This window comes from Antennarius striatus, chromosome 15 (genome assembly GCF_040054535.1).
Source record: "Antennarius striatus isolate MH-2024 chromosome 15, ASM4005453v1, whole genome shotgun sequence".
Classification (NCBI taxonomy): Eukaryota; Metazoa; Chordata; class Actinopteri; order Lophiiformes; family Antennariidae; genus Antennarius; species Antennarius striatus.
The window spans coordinates 14,888,339-14,902,130 of NC_090790.1; the positions used below are offsets into that span (position 1 = coordinate 14,888,339).

At 42.1% G+C, this 13,792-nt stretch overlaps 1 protein-coding gene across 1 annotated transcript; it reads right to left on the reverse strand.

Moving 5' to 3' along the window:
* Positions 1-318: 318 nt before the first annotated feature.
* On the reverse strand, positions 319-13,279 carry LOC137608433 (cGMP-dependent protein kinase 1-like). The gene is made up of 21 exons (XM_068334813.1): positions 13,146-13,279; positions 11,468-11,706; positions 10,717-10,846; positions 10,564-10,630; positions 10,386-10,485; positions 8,972-9,085; positions 5,841-5,946; positions 5,675-5,738; positions 5,515-5,592; positions 4,507-4,595; positions 3,882-3,947; positions 3,671-3,745; positions 2,877-2,973; positions 2,650-2,789; positions 2,469-2,558; positions 2,251-2,392; positions 2,011-2,174; positions 1,812-1,934; positions 1,669-1,731; positions 1,516-1,582; positions 319-1,443 (listed from the first exon to the last, which is right to left on the reverse strand). The coding sequence occupies exons 2-21, from the start codon at positions 11,682-11,684 to the stop codon at positions 1,345-1,347; spliced, it is 2,091 nt and encodes a 696-aa protein (XP_068190914.1). The 5' UTR covers positions 11,685-11,706; positions 13,146-13,279; the 3' UTR covers positions 319-1,344.
* Between the last annotated feature and the right edge of the window lie 513 nt (positions 13,280-13,792).

Below are 13,792 nucleotides of genomic sequence, written 5' to 3' on the forward strand. Positions count from 1 at the left end.
TTAGACTAGAGCCGTCCTGGCATTATTAACAATCATTGAGCAAATGAAGGCTGGTCCGTGATATTACTGTCTGTGATGAAGCCGGTCCGTGGAGGAAAAAAAGGTTGGGGACCGCTATTTTAGAGCGTGTGTCAGTGCATATTAGTCCCCCCCCCCCCTTTTATAAGTTGTACTTATATGTAATAATGTCATCATTATTAAGTATAAATTAAAAACACACTTGAATGCTCATGCAGTGTTTTCTGAACTTTTATTATTGATTTTCATTGAAACATTGAACGCGCTTCAGTCGCTGTGGCAATGACAGCAGTTGTCCACTAGATGTCACTGAAGCCTAGAGGTTTCAATCTGTCTCCGCACAGTTTCCAGGAAAGCCTCGGTGCTTCATGAGGCTTCAGTTGCCCACCACCAGCTGGAAGTTCTGAACATGTTCCATTTATAGATGATGGAGGCCACTGGGCTTATTAGAATTCTGTACCCCTCCCACCTTGTCTTGGCGGACTTCATTTCCTTTCACTTCACGCTTTCTTTTTACCACCTAAATAAATACACATATATTTTCCAAAAACATTACATCAAGTTCTTGTTCAGTATGTGTCAAGAACCTCTGTCAAAATGTACAAGTTGTTTTCCTGTGAAGTTTTATAATAGTCCGATGTTAAATCATACCCAATACACACATGGCTACGTTGACAGGATTCTCAGAATTTATAAAAAGATGTAATCAAGCTCTTTTCAAAAAACTAAAACAGGCTCGTGATTAAATTCAGGTGGTGCCTGTAGAGCTGATGAGCCTCGGTGAGGAAAATACACTTAAAACAGTACAGTCATCTTTACACTGTACGTTTGTCTCTTCTGTTTCTATTTAATTCTTCATATAACATTTTTTTAAAGCACATATTGTCAACATATCATCATTTTTCTCATCATATTGTGATTTGAACACTTTTTTAAAATGTAATTTAAAGGGAAATAAACAAATTCATAACTTTTCAAATTTCTTTTTTAACACCATGACATTCCTTTGTGGTCATTCATTCATTCATTCATTCATTTGTACACTTTAGATGTGTCACCAGCGGTCAGACAGCTACTCACCTCACACCTATGAACGATTTGCAATGTTTAAGGAGGTGGGAGGAAGCCAGAGAATCTGGAGAGAACCCACACAGACACTAGGAGAACATACAAACTCTCATACAAACAGAAAGGAATCGAACCTGGAACCTTCTTCCTGTGAGGCGACAGTGTCACCCACTGTGACACCGTGCTGCAATTGTGATTATTTTAAACCGAAATTAAGGTCTGTTTATGTTGCTACTGTTCAGTCAGCTTTACGTCCGGCTAAAATTCGATATCCCACCCGGACTCTTCGTCGGGCGGAGCGTCGTCTGTGTCCTCAGGAAAGCAGTCAAAGTTGCTGTTGTCCAGCGGCCCGTCCACCTGTAGGGAGAGGAGAGGAAAGCAATGTCGCTGTTTGTACTGCTAACTGACACAGAGCTGAACAATACCCACCGTGGGCGTGTACGGAGAGGCGATGGTTCCCTGACGAAGGCCTTCCCAGTTGAAGCCCTCAAACCACCTGAAAGACAAGGACATGTTGCCATGACTACACTCTTCCCTCCCACACATAATGATTCCTGATGAAAAGCATTGTTTGTTTCTCACTTGTGCTTCTGGATGTCCTTCACTCCGTTCTTCTGATTCCCCAGCCGCTCTGACGGATTGTCCCTGAGACACACAAAACATGGTGGAGATGCTTTCACGGTGCCTCCAAACGGTTTTACTCCGCTTGGAGGCGGATTTACAACCTGCACAGCCGTTTGATGAGGTTGGCAGTGCTCTTGGTGATCTTCTTGGGGAATTCGATCATGTCGATGCCTCTGAGGATGATGTTGTAGGTCATCATGGGATCGGAGCCTGAAAACGGTGGACTGGAGACAGAAAATACTAGTAAAAGGATGTGAATACCTCCTCCTGAAGAGACAAATCTGACTCAAGCTGGTGTACCTGCCACTCAGAAGCTCAAAGACCAGGATTCCCAATGACCAGCAGTCAGCTGAACTGTCATGGCCTTTGTTCAGGATGACTTCAGGGGCAACATACTCAGGAGTACCGCAAAAGGTCCACGTCTTCTTACCCAGACCCACCTTCTTAGCAAAACCAAAGTCCACCTGAGCAAAAGAATAACTCATGAAGAATATTCCTACCCCCTAACCCACATTGTCGTTACAAAGATCGTCACCATACCAGCTTGGCATATCCTCTTTTGTCCAGTATGATATTCTCTGGTTTCAGATCTCTGTAGATGATTCCTCTGGCGTGAAGGAACGCCAGAGCCTCTACGACGCAGCCGGTGTAGAATCGAGTGGTGCTGTCGTCAAACGATCCTCTGACATGAAACAGGCCTGATGTTCAGGATTTTACCTTCTTTGGAGGTTTAAGACACCAACAGAACAACCACACACCTGTCTCGCAGGAGCGTCCACAGTTCTCCTCCGAGACAAGCCTCCAGCAGCATGTAGAGATATTTGGAGTCTCTGAAAGTCCGATACAACCTGCAGAGAAACAAGGTTGGGCTTGATGTGGTGATGTGGGTTGTGTCCATACTTCCACGCAAATATGCTAATTAGCACACGCAACCAATACCTAATAATGAACGGGCTGTGAGCCTCCATCATAATGCGGCGCTCCGACAGGATGTGGCCCTGCTGGCTGTTGTCCACAATGTGACGTTTCTTCAGCACTTTCAGGGCGTACGACCGACTGATGTCATTCTTTGGCTGCACCTAAAACACACATCCAGTAGAGACGGAGGAGAACATCATGTACCTGTGGATGATCAGCAGGACAAGAGAACCTTCATGTCTACTAACCAGTTCCACTCGACTGAAACCTCCTATTCCCAACGTACAGATGATTTTGAAGTCAGCAAGGGTTACGCTTGAGAAGAAATCTGCCTCCGCCTGCAGTCTATGCAAAGCAATGGAGAAAGACTATTGTATACAACATAAGCCTTCATGAACATGATTTGATGAGACCAGTCAGCTGACCAGGCTATTGACTACAGTAATCCCTCGTTACTCACGGTTAATGCGTTCCAGGACCACCAGCGAAAAACAAAATTCCGCGATACAGCGACAAACTATTAATTTTATTATGTACATTTATTTAAACATTTATAAACCCTCCCCATACTGATATTAAACCACCTTTTATCTGTATTACCGTTTCCCACACTCAGAAAGCGTTTAAAGAACTTTTGTGTTCAAGGACAGTGTCTCTTTAATACAGGGAAGTGCGCTGCGTTCCGTGAGTCTCAGAACGCAGCACGCACACACAGATGCTGTCAGCCAATAGAATACGTGTAAGATATCATGTGACCACCTTTTTAAAATCCGCGATGTAGTGAAGCCGTGCATCTTAAAGAGCGAATAAGCGAGGGATTACTGTATAGAACATGAATGAAAGAGATGAAACCACATCCACCTCTGTTCAGACAGCTCATTGGTTTAGTCATGAGGCCTGTTTGAAGAGTTTCCTGTTCAACATCCGTCAGAAAGTTAAAGTACCAGAACACACCAGAGTGTGAAAGGGGCTTTAGATGTGATCAACCTTCTTCAACAAATCTTTATATAACACAAGAGCACAAACCAAAGCAGAGACTCACTTGGCCTTGACTTCATTGCTGTCGTACTGCTTACTGTTGGCATCATCCAGTCCTCCAATCAGCTGCCTGAAAGATCTGGGAAGTACACACAAACGAGAATCTGAGCAAAGAAACAACACAAAGATTCTTTTACTGCTGGACTGCAGAGTGAACTGGGAAAACCACCACCGCATGAAATGGATATTTATGGTGAACAAAGATCTTTTCTAACTCTCTGTCGATGACCAGACATGTGACGTCTCCCACAGCCGTGACGCTGGCGGTTCGGACGTCCTCTCTGCAAAGAAAGACACGAGAAACACACTGAAGGCTGTTGGTTATTATTGGCTGATAATCATTTTTGTGTGTGAAAGATATCTCGTATCACTGAATATTTTAATTTCAAATGGCACCAAAGGTTTGTAGAAAAAAAGAAAAGCGTTCTTTCAACAACATACAGATGATAGTTTCACATTTGCGACTAAACACAGTGTCAAAACAGATTGATGAACTCTCGTCAGTTCAGATTGTTAACATTTATAAACATTTAAATGTTAACAGTCCTGTTTCTGAGAGGTCCCAGTGGTATTTATTGTGTTTACACATCTCCATGTAAAGCACAGTATATGAAATGTATTTATGTCCGGTACTCAGCAGGCGGGTCTCATTCATCTAAGAACTTCTGGGTTTTAATTGGGGCTCAAGCTCCGAAACCATAATGTTTATGAGGGGGGAAGAAATCTGTCAATTTCATTATGTTTTCAAATTAATAGGAAAAAGAACAAACACATTTAGATATCTGCAAAATATCCGTAGTGACAGCGTTCCGTGTCGTAATGTGTGTGTTTGTGATTAACCCTTTCAGAGCCTGCTCCCCAAACCAGTCGCCTTTAGAGAGAGTCTTCACCGTCACCTCATCATCATCGGTCTGCTGAGAGACTTTCACCTGTCGGGCATCACAGATCACAGCCTCATTAAGTTTTCAGGTCACATCATGTCCTAACCCCAACAGCTGTCTTATTAATGCATCATCAGAAATGAGTTATTTCTTAAATATGTCTACATGTGATGGAGGACAGAAAGTCGCCTGTGCTGCTCAATCATAGCATTGCAATAATAGTAATTAATACGACAAATAAGACTTTACAATCAATTCAAGCTTTATTTATAATAACTTAACATGAGTCTGGAAAAGCTAATGCTAGCTATGCTACTGATTTCTGAGAGATACCAGTGTTACCCATTAGATAAATTTAAAGTCACCCTCACCCACACAAATTGGTTTCATTCACAACAGTGCAGCATTTTGCCTTTGAATAATATTTTGAAATTATTTTGCAGCTATTTGTGATATGATTAAAAATATTAATGAAAGAAAATGCCTCAACATGAGCCCAACTGGGATAATTGGGGCAATTATAATCTGAAATCACCTCAAGGGGGAAGAACGTCATGAAACACAACTTGACACTGATTTGACAGTAATAGTCATACAAACTGTCTGAACTCTCACAACTCGTGTGACAGCAGTCACTATGGCCGTGGAGTGTGATTCTGATCTCACTCTGTCACAAACACCCACCCCCCGTAGAAACCACCCGCTGAAGCCTGACAGTAGCATGCAAAGCCTGCAGCACATAATCAAAATCCTTTCTTGTACATAGCAGCATGTTCCGATTCCTAATGACCCTCATTTTCTCGTGCAGCTATCAGGATTGAACGCACCATGGGGAACGCTGCACTTAGAACCATGTGACCTCTTACTTTACCTTTAGCCCCTTCCTCTTCCCCTTCCCTTCTCTGTTAATTATTCTATTTTCACCTCCTAATGAGTCTTTCATTCTGCTGCCATCACTCTTCCTCACCTCTCCTTCGCTGATGATGAAGAAGGTGTCTCCAGTGGCCCCCTGACGGATAATGTAATCAGAGTCGCTGTAACGAGTCTGAGGGACAGAGATAGATGGGACTCATGAATTTACATCAGATGAGTCTTGAACAGATACTGTAAGTCTGTAAAGTCATCACCTCCTCCAGAACATCAGCCAGTTTGCTGAGAATGTCCTCAGGCAGTGCCTGGAAGGAGGGAACACTGGGAGGACGGACAAAAGCAGGAGACGTGAGTCATCCTCATGAGGTGAGAGCTTCACACGGTGAAGTGGAGAGCGTATGTTAGAGTATGTTAGAACCATACCTGCGGAGGAAGTCTGTGTACTGGGAATGTTTGATCAGACCAGTCCTCATCATGATGGTCTGGAAACCCTGTCGGTCAATGGCCCACAGCTTGATGTCAGTCAGAGCTACAGACGCACAGAGAGACACCGACTCAAACACAACTGACTCACATCGCAGGACAGATAGTAAAATATTTTACAGTGTTTCAGATTTAATTATGTTCAGGCCTAAAAAATCTGTTTGATAGATTTTAAAAAATGCTCATATTTGACCACGAATATTCTTAATACATCAATGACTTCTCAGTCAGAGGGGAGTCTTTTGACTTGAAGCCAAATGAATTCTTAGCTTCAAAATGCATCAAACACAACTTGAAAACATTTAATTAAAATAAAAAAGCTTCTATTGTTGTCACAAACATATCCAGTTCTGTCCAATCAGAGGCCTCGAAACAATTATTCTAACAGGGATCTAAAATGAACAGACCTTAGACTCCCAATATCAGAATAAGAGAATATTACTTTATATTATAGTTGTGTTGTGGTACATTGGATAATACTTGTGTTTAGAATCAGAAGATGACCAAGAATAGAACCCAGTGGGACACCTAAATTACTCAAAATTATTTTAATCTTGTTAAAATGTTTTGCCATGTTTAACAAATTAAAAATGTGATTGAAACATTGAATCCATGACCAGATTTTGCCCCAGACTGAAACAACTCAGCCATAGGTCCAAAATATCACACAAAATATTCTATCAAAACCTAAAAGTGAACCACACATCAGTGGTTTTCAATCCCTCCAGTTTCCATGCTGCCAAAGTGATTCACAGCACAAACCAGTATATATTCTTTACCTAGCTTAAATTCAGGCAACAAAAATGTTGCTATAGTAACATCAGGTTTAATGTCCTTCTACTGTATATGCGTCACATTGATTGATATGTAAAACACATTCTTCCACTTATGTGGAATATGTATGAGCCGCAGCGTGGAGCTCCTCGTCCACACTGAAACAGCTTTGCTCATTCTGTAGTCACAGCTTCATTCTGTCGGGCATCAGATCCGACGTCTAACAGCTCAATCTGTGCCCAAAAAAAAAAAAAAATCAAACATGCTGGATCACCAGAAAATCAAAATCCATTTCTGACAATTTGAGTAATTCTGCAAAGAGTTGGACAAACGATAACTGGAAAAAAAATACAGGAACACAGTCTTCATTTGTGATTCAAAGGTTTGGAGTGGAATGGAATGAATCGAGCTTTCAACATTTTTAAAGATGAAATACTGAGTCCACTTTAGACCTCAGAACTTTTTACCTCACTTTACTTTGCAGGTTGATCAGATTGAGGTTTTATTAAATAAATAATCACTATTGCTTTGATCCAGCCTCCACATGTTATCAGTTTTTCATGAGGTCTGTGTTCGAGCCAGGCCAAACAAATTGTACCGAGAGGGAAAATTAGTGTTTAATTTGTCAAAATTTTGCAGAAAAACATGATACTTTAATTCCGGATTGCATGATCTGTATCTTGGTAAATCGCTGTTGAATAAAGCTTCTTATGTGGCACATATTTGAGTCACATAATAAATTTAAAGCTCATTGTGTCTTGGTCTCTAAGGGAGTAAATGTCCGGCTGCGAAGCTGCAAAATAATCCCGCCTGTTCACCAGCTGGTCTCTGAAGTGCGTCTTTCTTGCTGTGTGACACCTGCTACAACTGACAAGCACAAATATTAAAGGTGTGTTACACAACAGAGAGACAGAACTGAGGGAGTCTTTACAACCACAACCTTCAGGAAATTCATCCACACATTTAATCAATAACAAGACAAACAAGAGTTGCTGATTTAATGCTGGTGGTTAAGTAGAATAAAAATATCTCCTGTCCAGGAAATTAGCAGACATGTTAGAATATTGACTATTGAATGGTGAATTGAGCTTGAGATGAGTGATGCAGAGTCTGAGGGTGTGAATTCTTCAATGCAGCTGACTGTGCCTTCATTCTTTTCTTGAAAACACAAGGACACCGACAGAGAAGAGAAAATGGATAAATGGACTGTAAAGAGCTGGCTGCAGTAAACAAACCCAAAACCCCGTCATTTTTATCAAATGCCCTTTCAGCACACAAGAAAAATACACCGAAACACAAAGAAATGCGTCTGACAGCGCATTTAAAACCAGTCCATCATCTGAAGCACAACCGTCAGCTTGGAATGGAATTGAAAAGCATGAATAGTGTTATGACATCAGCAGAAAGGTGGAAGGAAGGATTAAAGATGAAACAGAAATAAGACAGATTTACTAATCACTAATCCTGTGAACTCCTTTGTTAATCGTCAAGAAATCTCTAATTATTTGGTAACAATCTCTAACTTTGATTCATGTATTTAAAAAGATGTTGCAGTATAACATAATAAAACCAAAAGTATCCAAAAAAAGAATTCAGCAGACCAATAGAAAGTACAAAAAGAGATGCTTTGGTTTTTGTCTAGGTATATTGTTACACATCATTTAATATTCTCAGTGATGTGTAGAGTAAATATCTTGCTGTAAACAGGCGCTGGTTAGCTTACGGTAATACACAAACAGCATGGCTGCTTCCAAAAGGAACAAAATCCACCTTTTAGCAGCTTCAACATTCAACACTAGCAGAATGAATAAGGATCGTTTGGTGTTTTACAGTGTGTGTGTGTGTGTGTGTGTGTGTGTGTGTGTGTGTGTGTGTGTGTGTGTGTGTGTGTGTGTGTGTGTGTGTGTGTGTGGTGCAGTCTTTTCTTGCTTGTTATCTGTGACAAGCAACAACCAAGATTGATCAGTTTTGTTTCCTGCTAACAGCTGTTTATAAATGTATTTTGTTACCTTTATTTAACTAGAGACAGACAGACAGCAGTTCAAACAAGCAGGGGTATATTATATATGTATAATATGTATATAAAAGCGCTTAACTGTTGAAAGGAAGGTTCTACCAAATCGGGGTTTTATTCATGGAGATGGTCATTAGAATGTCCATAAATGAATAAATGAACCACCATAACGTCTTCATTCCAGATGGTGGACAAAGTCTATGTCTATAACATCTGAGTTTAGTGGCCCGTCTGTGGGAACACACGCTGGATCCAGTGTGTAATCGTGTGTTTGTGTGTTTACCTTTCACAGACGCTGTCCGGGTACAGTTGTAAAGTATCGCCAGTTCTCCAAACACTTTCCCTGGAGAAATGGTGCACAGCTTCTTTCCTTCTTTAGTCACCTCGACCATTCCCTCTGTGGACACACAGAGGGAATGGTTACAATGAGCCAGATTACAATGAGCCATGATGCTCGCAGGCAAAGCTATGCTATAAATTACCAGCATGCTAACATGCTCACAATGCAGGTTTGAACATTCTAACATTCAATGGTAATGTCAGCTAGACAATTCATGTTCTCCTGATGATACACGGTGTTCACAGCATCCTCGGCTCACATGGATTATATGAAATTTGATGACAGTCCATGACATTTGAGATTGTGAGTCTCGACCAACATTGTGGACTGACCAATCTGTAAAGCCATAAGAACACCATGTGAGGCTCTATTTACAAACTTAAAACATACTATTTCACAAGTTCACTGTCTTAATACTAACATTTGCCAATTAGCTGCAATCAAAGTGGACTGAACTCATGATTGGCCAGACTAAATGAAGCTACAATCTGAATCTGTGTTACAGCTGGAGAACAAAACCAAGCAATGAGAGTGTTTCACACACACTTCTTCTGCCGCAGCAACGCCCTTTGCTCTGCGTCTGAGTCGATCCGATTGATGACAGAGGAGACGAGGTGTCAGGAACATACGGCTGGGCTCCAGCGCCTCCTGTTCATGCCGCGTGAGCCGCCACATCACAATGACTTCACCATGATATCACCCCGACCACCATCACTACATAAGCCTCGTTCTAATATATTCTCCCTACCAGGGTGTGTGGACATTTCCCTCACACACTGTCTGTGTTTGCGCTGCTGGTCCAGGCTATTTCCAGTCCGTCCAGGGACGAAAGCCTCCCTGTCACCTTCAGTCCAAATCAATGTCTCACCTTACATTACTTTAGTCCCAGTGAGCAGATGGAGTCTAAAGTTCTAAAGCAAGACTTGCTTTTCACGGCGTATTTGATTTGAATGAACGATCATGGTTGTCAGAGGATGAACCCTCATGGCTTTGTGAGCTGCTGGACAGGGAATTGGTCTATGAATGTTTTCAAAACGTGTCGTTTTATAAAGTTAATGACAACAAGTGAATGAAAATTGAGGGTTAGCTAACCCACGACATGCTAGCCAATCAGGAACATGCTAGCACTCATGAGTAACAGCGGCCGCATGCTTCAAAGCATGAACTTTAAGTTAAATTTCCTGTTTGTATCGTTGAATCTCTGACCTGCACCTGATCTGCTTCTGCATTTGGCTCCTTCTGTTCCTCCTGTGTCCTTTTAATGCTGAAATGTTCCTGGATTAGCAGATTCATCAAATACCAAAGTGTCACACGACATAAGTTGAACTGAATAGTGTGCGGTGGTGACTGGACTCACCTTCCAGGACGTAGACCATTGAGCCGTCGTCTCCTTCCTGGATGACGCAGCATCCTTTGGCCAGGCTGGTTGGATGCATGCACTCCATGATGGTGAGAATCTGGACACCACGGAGGACACATTGGTTGGTTTAAAATCACCGACATGAGTGGGTTGACGCTCACAGACGTGTCAGTACCTGCCCGTGTTCCAGGTGTTTCATGAAGTCGTTGTCCATCAGCGCCCTCAGGATCAGCTCACTAGACCTATGAACACACAGAGGGGTCATAAATGTCCAACTATAGGAGCACCTGTAGTGGTGGTGGTGGTGGTGGGGGTGCCCTGCGCTCACTCTTTGGATTTGCAGTAGCTGGTGAGGGTGACATCTGTGAGCTGGGCGGGGTCCAGGGCCGTGGGCTCTGCAGAGATGGCCTGTCTCTTGGTGCGCTGATCAGGTACTGCTGGAGTCTGAACCGCCGCACCTTTAATATAAACAGGCAAGAGTTCAGCATCACATCTGGTTCCATCATCCACACATCTGGGCCACAGAAACCTCCTGTGTCTCGCTATCCCCGTGGAAGCGACTTGGCTCCGTTCCACTAGTGTCCCTAGAGGAAACTGTGTGATAAACATACGTATTTTATATACAGCTCTGCAAAGTTGGAATCAGTCAGCATTTTTCATACTCCTGAGGAATTTGTTCACCAGTCAAAGACCGATCGGTGCACACAAAAAATGGAAGCAACAAAAGGGAGAAAAGGACAACAGTAAAAAAAAAAAACCTTTCCATTAAATCCTTGGTTTTTTATTGGTAATAAAATATCCTGTTATCCCCAACAATAATTAAGGATTTGATTTTTGTTTGGCTTCTCGCCCAGTTTCTGTGATAACAATTAGATTTTAAATTTATTTGATACTTTTTTGCTTCTCTAGTTTTTAGTAAACTGAAAATATATACATAAAAAAACTCATGTGGTGTTTGAATACAGATTTTGCATGTTATCTCTTGACCTCGTGGCTACAGCTCTGTTTCTTCCTGATATGCCACCTTAGTGTGTGTGAATCCACCTGAATTGGCAGGTGTGATAACAGCGGTGACGCACCGGTGTGTTCGGCTTCCCCGGAGGCGACGGTCTGCTGCGAGGCGTTGCGGTGTCGGTCCAGCTCAATCTGCAGCTGTCTGATCAGATCATCTTTGGTGTCCAGCTCCAACTCTAGCTCGTCGATCAGAGCGTCTCTCTGTCGCAGCTCCTCGATCTTCAGCTGCAGAGCCAGCTGCAGATCCCTCAAGGTGCCACTACCTTTAGACACTGCAGCCATGTCTGAACAACCTGTAAATATACTGGGGTGGAAGAGGTGGGAGACTGTAAACATGGCACAGCTGTAAGGAGTTGTTGTGTCAGAGCTCTTTCCTGTTCATTTTTACTCTAATTAGACCACAAGCTCCTTTGCACATCTGACTATAATATATTAAATCATAAAATAAATAAAAATCATTGTTTGTTAGAGGCAAGCTGGGCTCTCCAGATGTTCATCATCAGGAGACTTCATCAGCTCCTCCTGGAGGATCCAGGTACAGGTCGACTCTGCCATCTCCTCCTAGCTTCTTGGAAAACCTCCAAAGGGAAACACCGGGATCACGTTCACCATGAAGGAGCAGGAGCTCCTTTCCAAACTCCACCCTAATCTCTAATTCCAGCTGCCCTATGGAGGTAGATCCCTTCAGCCACTCCAGCATCTCATTCTGGTGATCCTGACCAGAGGTGAGGGATGAACATAGCTTCAGTGGTCCAGTGGGTTTTAGCATCTACACCCGTTTGGACATCAGGGAATTTCTGTCATACATATCTTAATAACAAACATCCATAATGGTGGCAATAATGATCAAACCATTTAATGTGAGTGAAATGTTGTTATTCTGAAATTTAAAGTTAGTTTCATTTGATATATGAGTTGGGTCACATCACTCCTGTCATGCAGCTCCAAGTGTTGTCACACATCCTCATTTCACATTAACATCCTCCAGATGTCTGAACATATGATGCCTGGAGAACCTCGACACCGACAGGCTTTCACGGCTCAACTTCACACTTTCATGAAGTGTCAAAAAAATTCTGCAGCTTTCCTGTCTTTGTACCATCTGCATCATCTGCCACAAACTCAGTCCTACCACCAGACTCCCAGAGATGTGACTTTGATTCTGGGTTGAGTCAGAAGAGTTTGCTTTGCAGGAGGTATACATTCAGACTCCGTGACTAAAAGAGATTAAACACTCTGAATCCACCACATAGTTTAAATGAGTCTTCTGGGCCAGGAGCCATCCTCCCACTGAGTTTATTGGAAATCCGTTCAGTTGTTGTTGGGTTTTTCTGTGTGTGTGTGTGTGTGTGTGTGTGTGTGTGTGTGTGTGTGTGTGTGTGTGTGTGTGTGTGTGTGTGTGTGTGTGTGTGTGTGTGTGTGTGTGTGTGTGTGTGTGTGTGTGTGTCTGTGATCCCGCTGACAATCAACAAGCAACCAGTGGAAAAACTGGAGAAGGTGAAAATATTTTGTCAAAAATCTACTTCAACATTTGAACATATCTCGTACTTTTCCAGCGTAAAGTCCTGAGTATTACTTCTAAACCAGTCTGAGCTGAAGTTAGACATCTGATTGCTCCGTTTAATTCGCTTCTCATAATGCATATTAACGCCAGTAAGCAATTAATTATTTCCACATATATTATCAATAATTGTCTGGTCTCTTGTCTGCAATCGAAAGCCTCATAAATCCTCATGAACTCACTTTGCGTGTAGAGCTTGATCCGCTGATGTATATGGTGAGTCCACGCGGAGGAGAGTCACCCACGGTCACTGTCTGGCTCCGAATTAACCGATAAATTAATTGGTTAATCGAGTAGAAGCAGTCAGGTGTGTGCGTGTCCGGCCAGAGTCATGGTTGTGGATCGACGAGCAGCAGTGATCAGAGGATGAGGTTCAGCTCGACTCAGGACGAAACGGCATCAGCTGAGTTTGACAGAGACCCTCCAAAATAAAAGCACCGGGGCTGGAGGCGCGACTCACGTACCTGGATGTACATCCTGGAAATATACGTTATTACAGTATAGACTAAAAAGATAGATAGATAGATAAATAGATAGATAGATAGATAGATAGATAGATAGATAGATAGATAGATAGATAGATAGATAGATAGATAGATAGATAGATAGATAGATAGATAGATAGATAGATAGATAGATAGATAGATAGATAGATCACATAATAATAAATATAATACATTCTGAATGAAGCATTTACTTTAAGAAGGTAACCAAACTTTATTTATATTTTAGTCCAAATAAAGTAATAAATTACATGTCATAATTAAAGCCGATGTGCTCAATACTTAAGTTTGTGTCTAAAACCTATTCAGGGTGTCAGTATAACACT

What these genes read in the sequence shown, in the direction of transcription:
- LOC137608433 (XM_068334813.1), bottom strand. Translation starts at nt 11,684, where the DNA reads ATGGCTGCAGTGTCTAAAGGTAGTGGCACCTTGAGGGATCTGCAGCTG. An exon ending in AACACCTGGAACACGGGCAG is followed by an intron (nt 10,486 to 10,563) that starts GTACTGACACGT and finishes CGTGGTGTCCAG; the next exon opens with ATTCTCACCATCATGGAGTG. An exon ending in TGGACGCTCCTGCGAGACAG is followed by an intron (nt 2,393 to 2,468) that starts GTGTGTGGTTGT and finishes GTTTCATGTCAG; the next exon opens with AGGATCGTTTGACGACAGCA.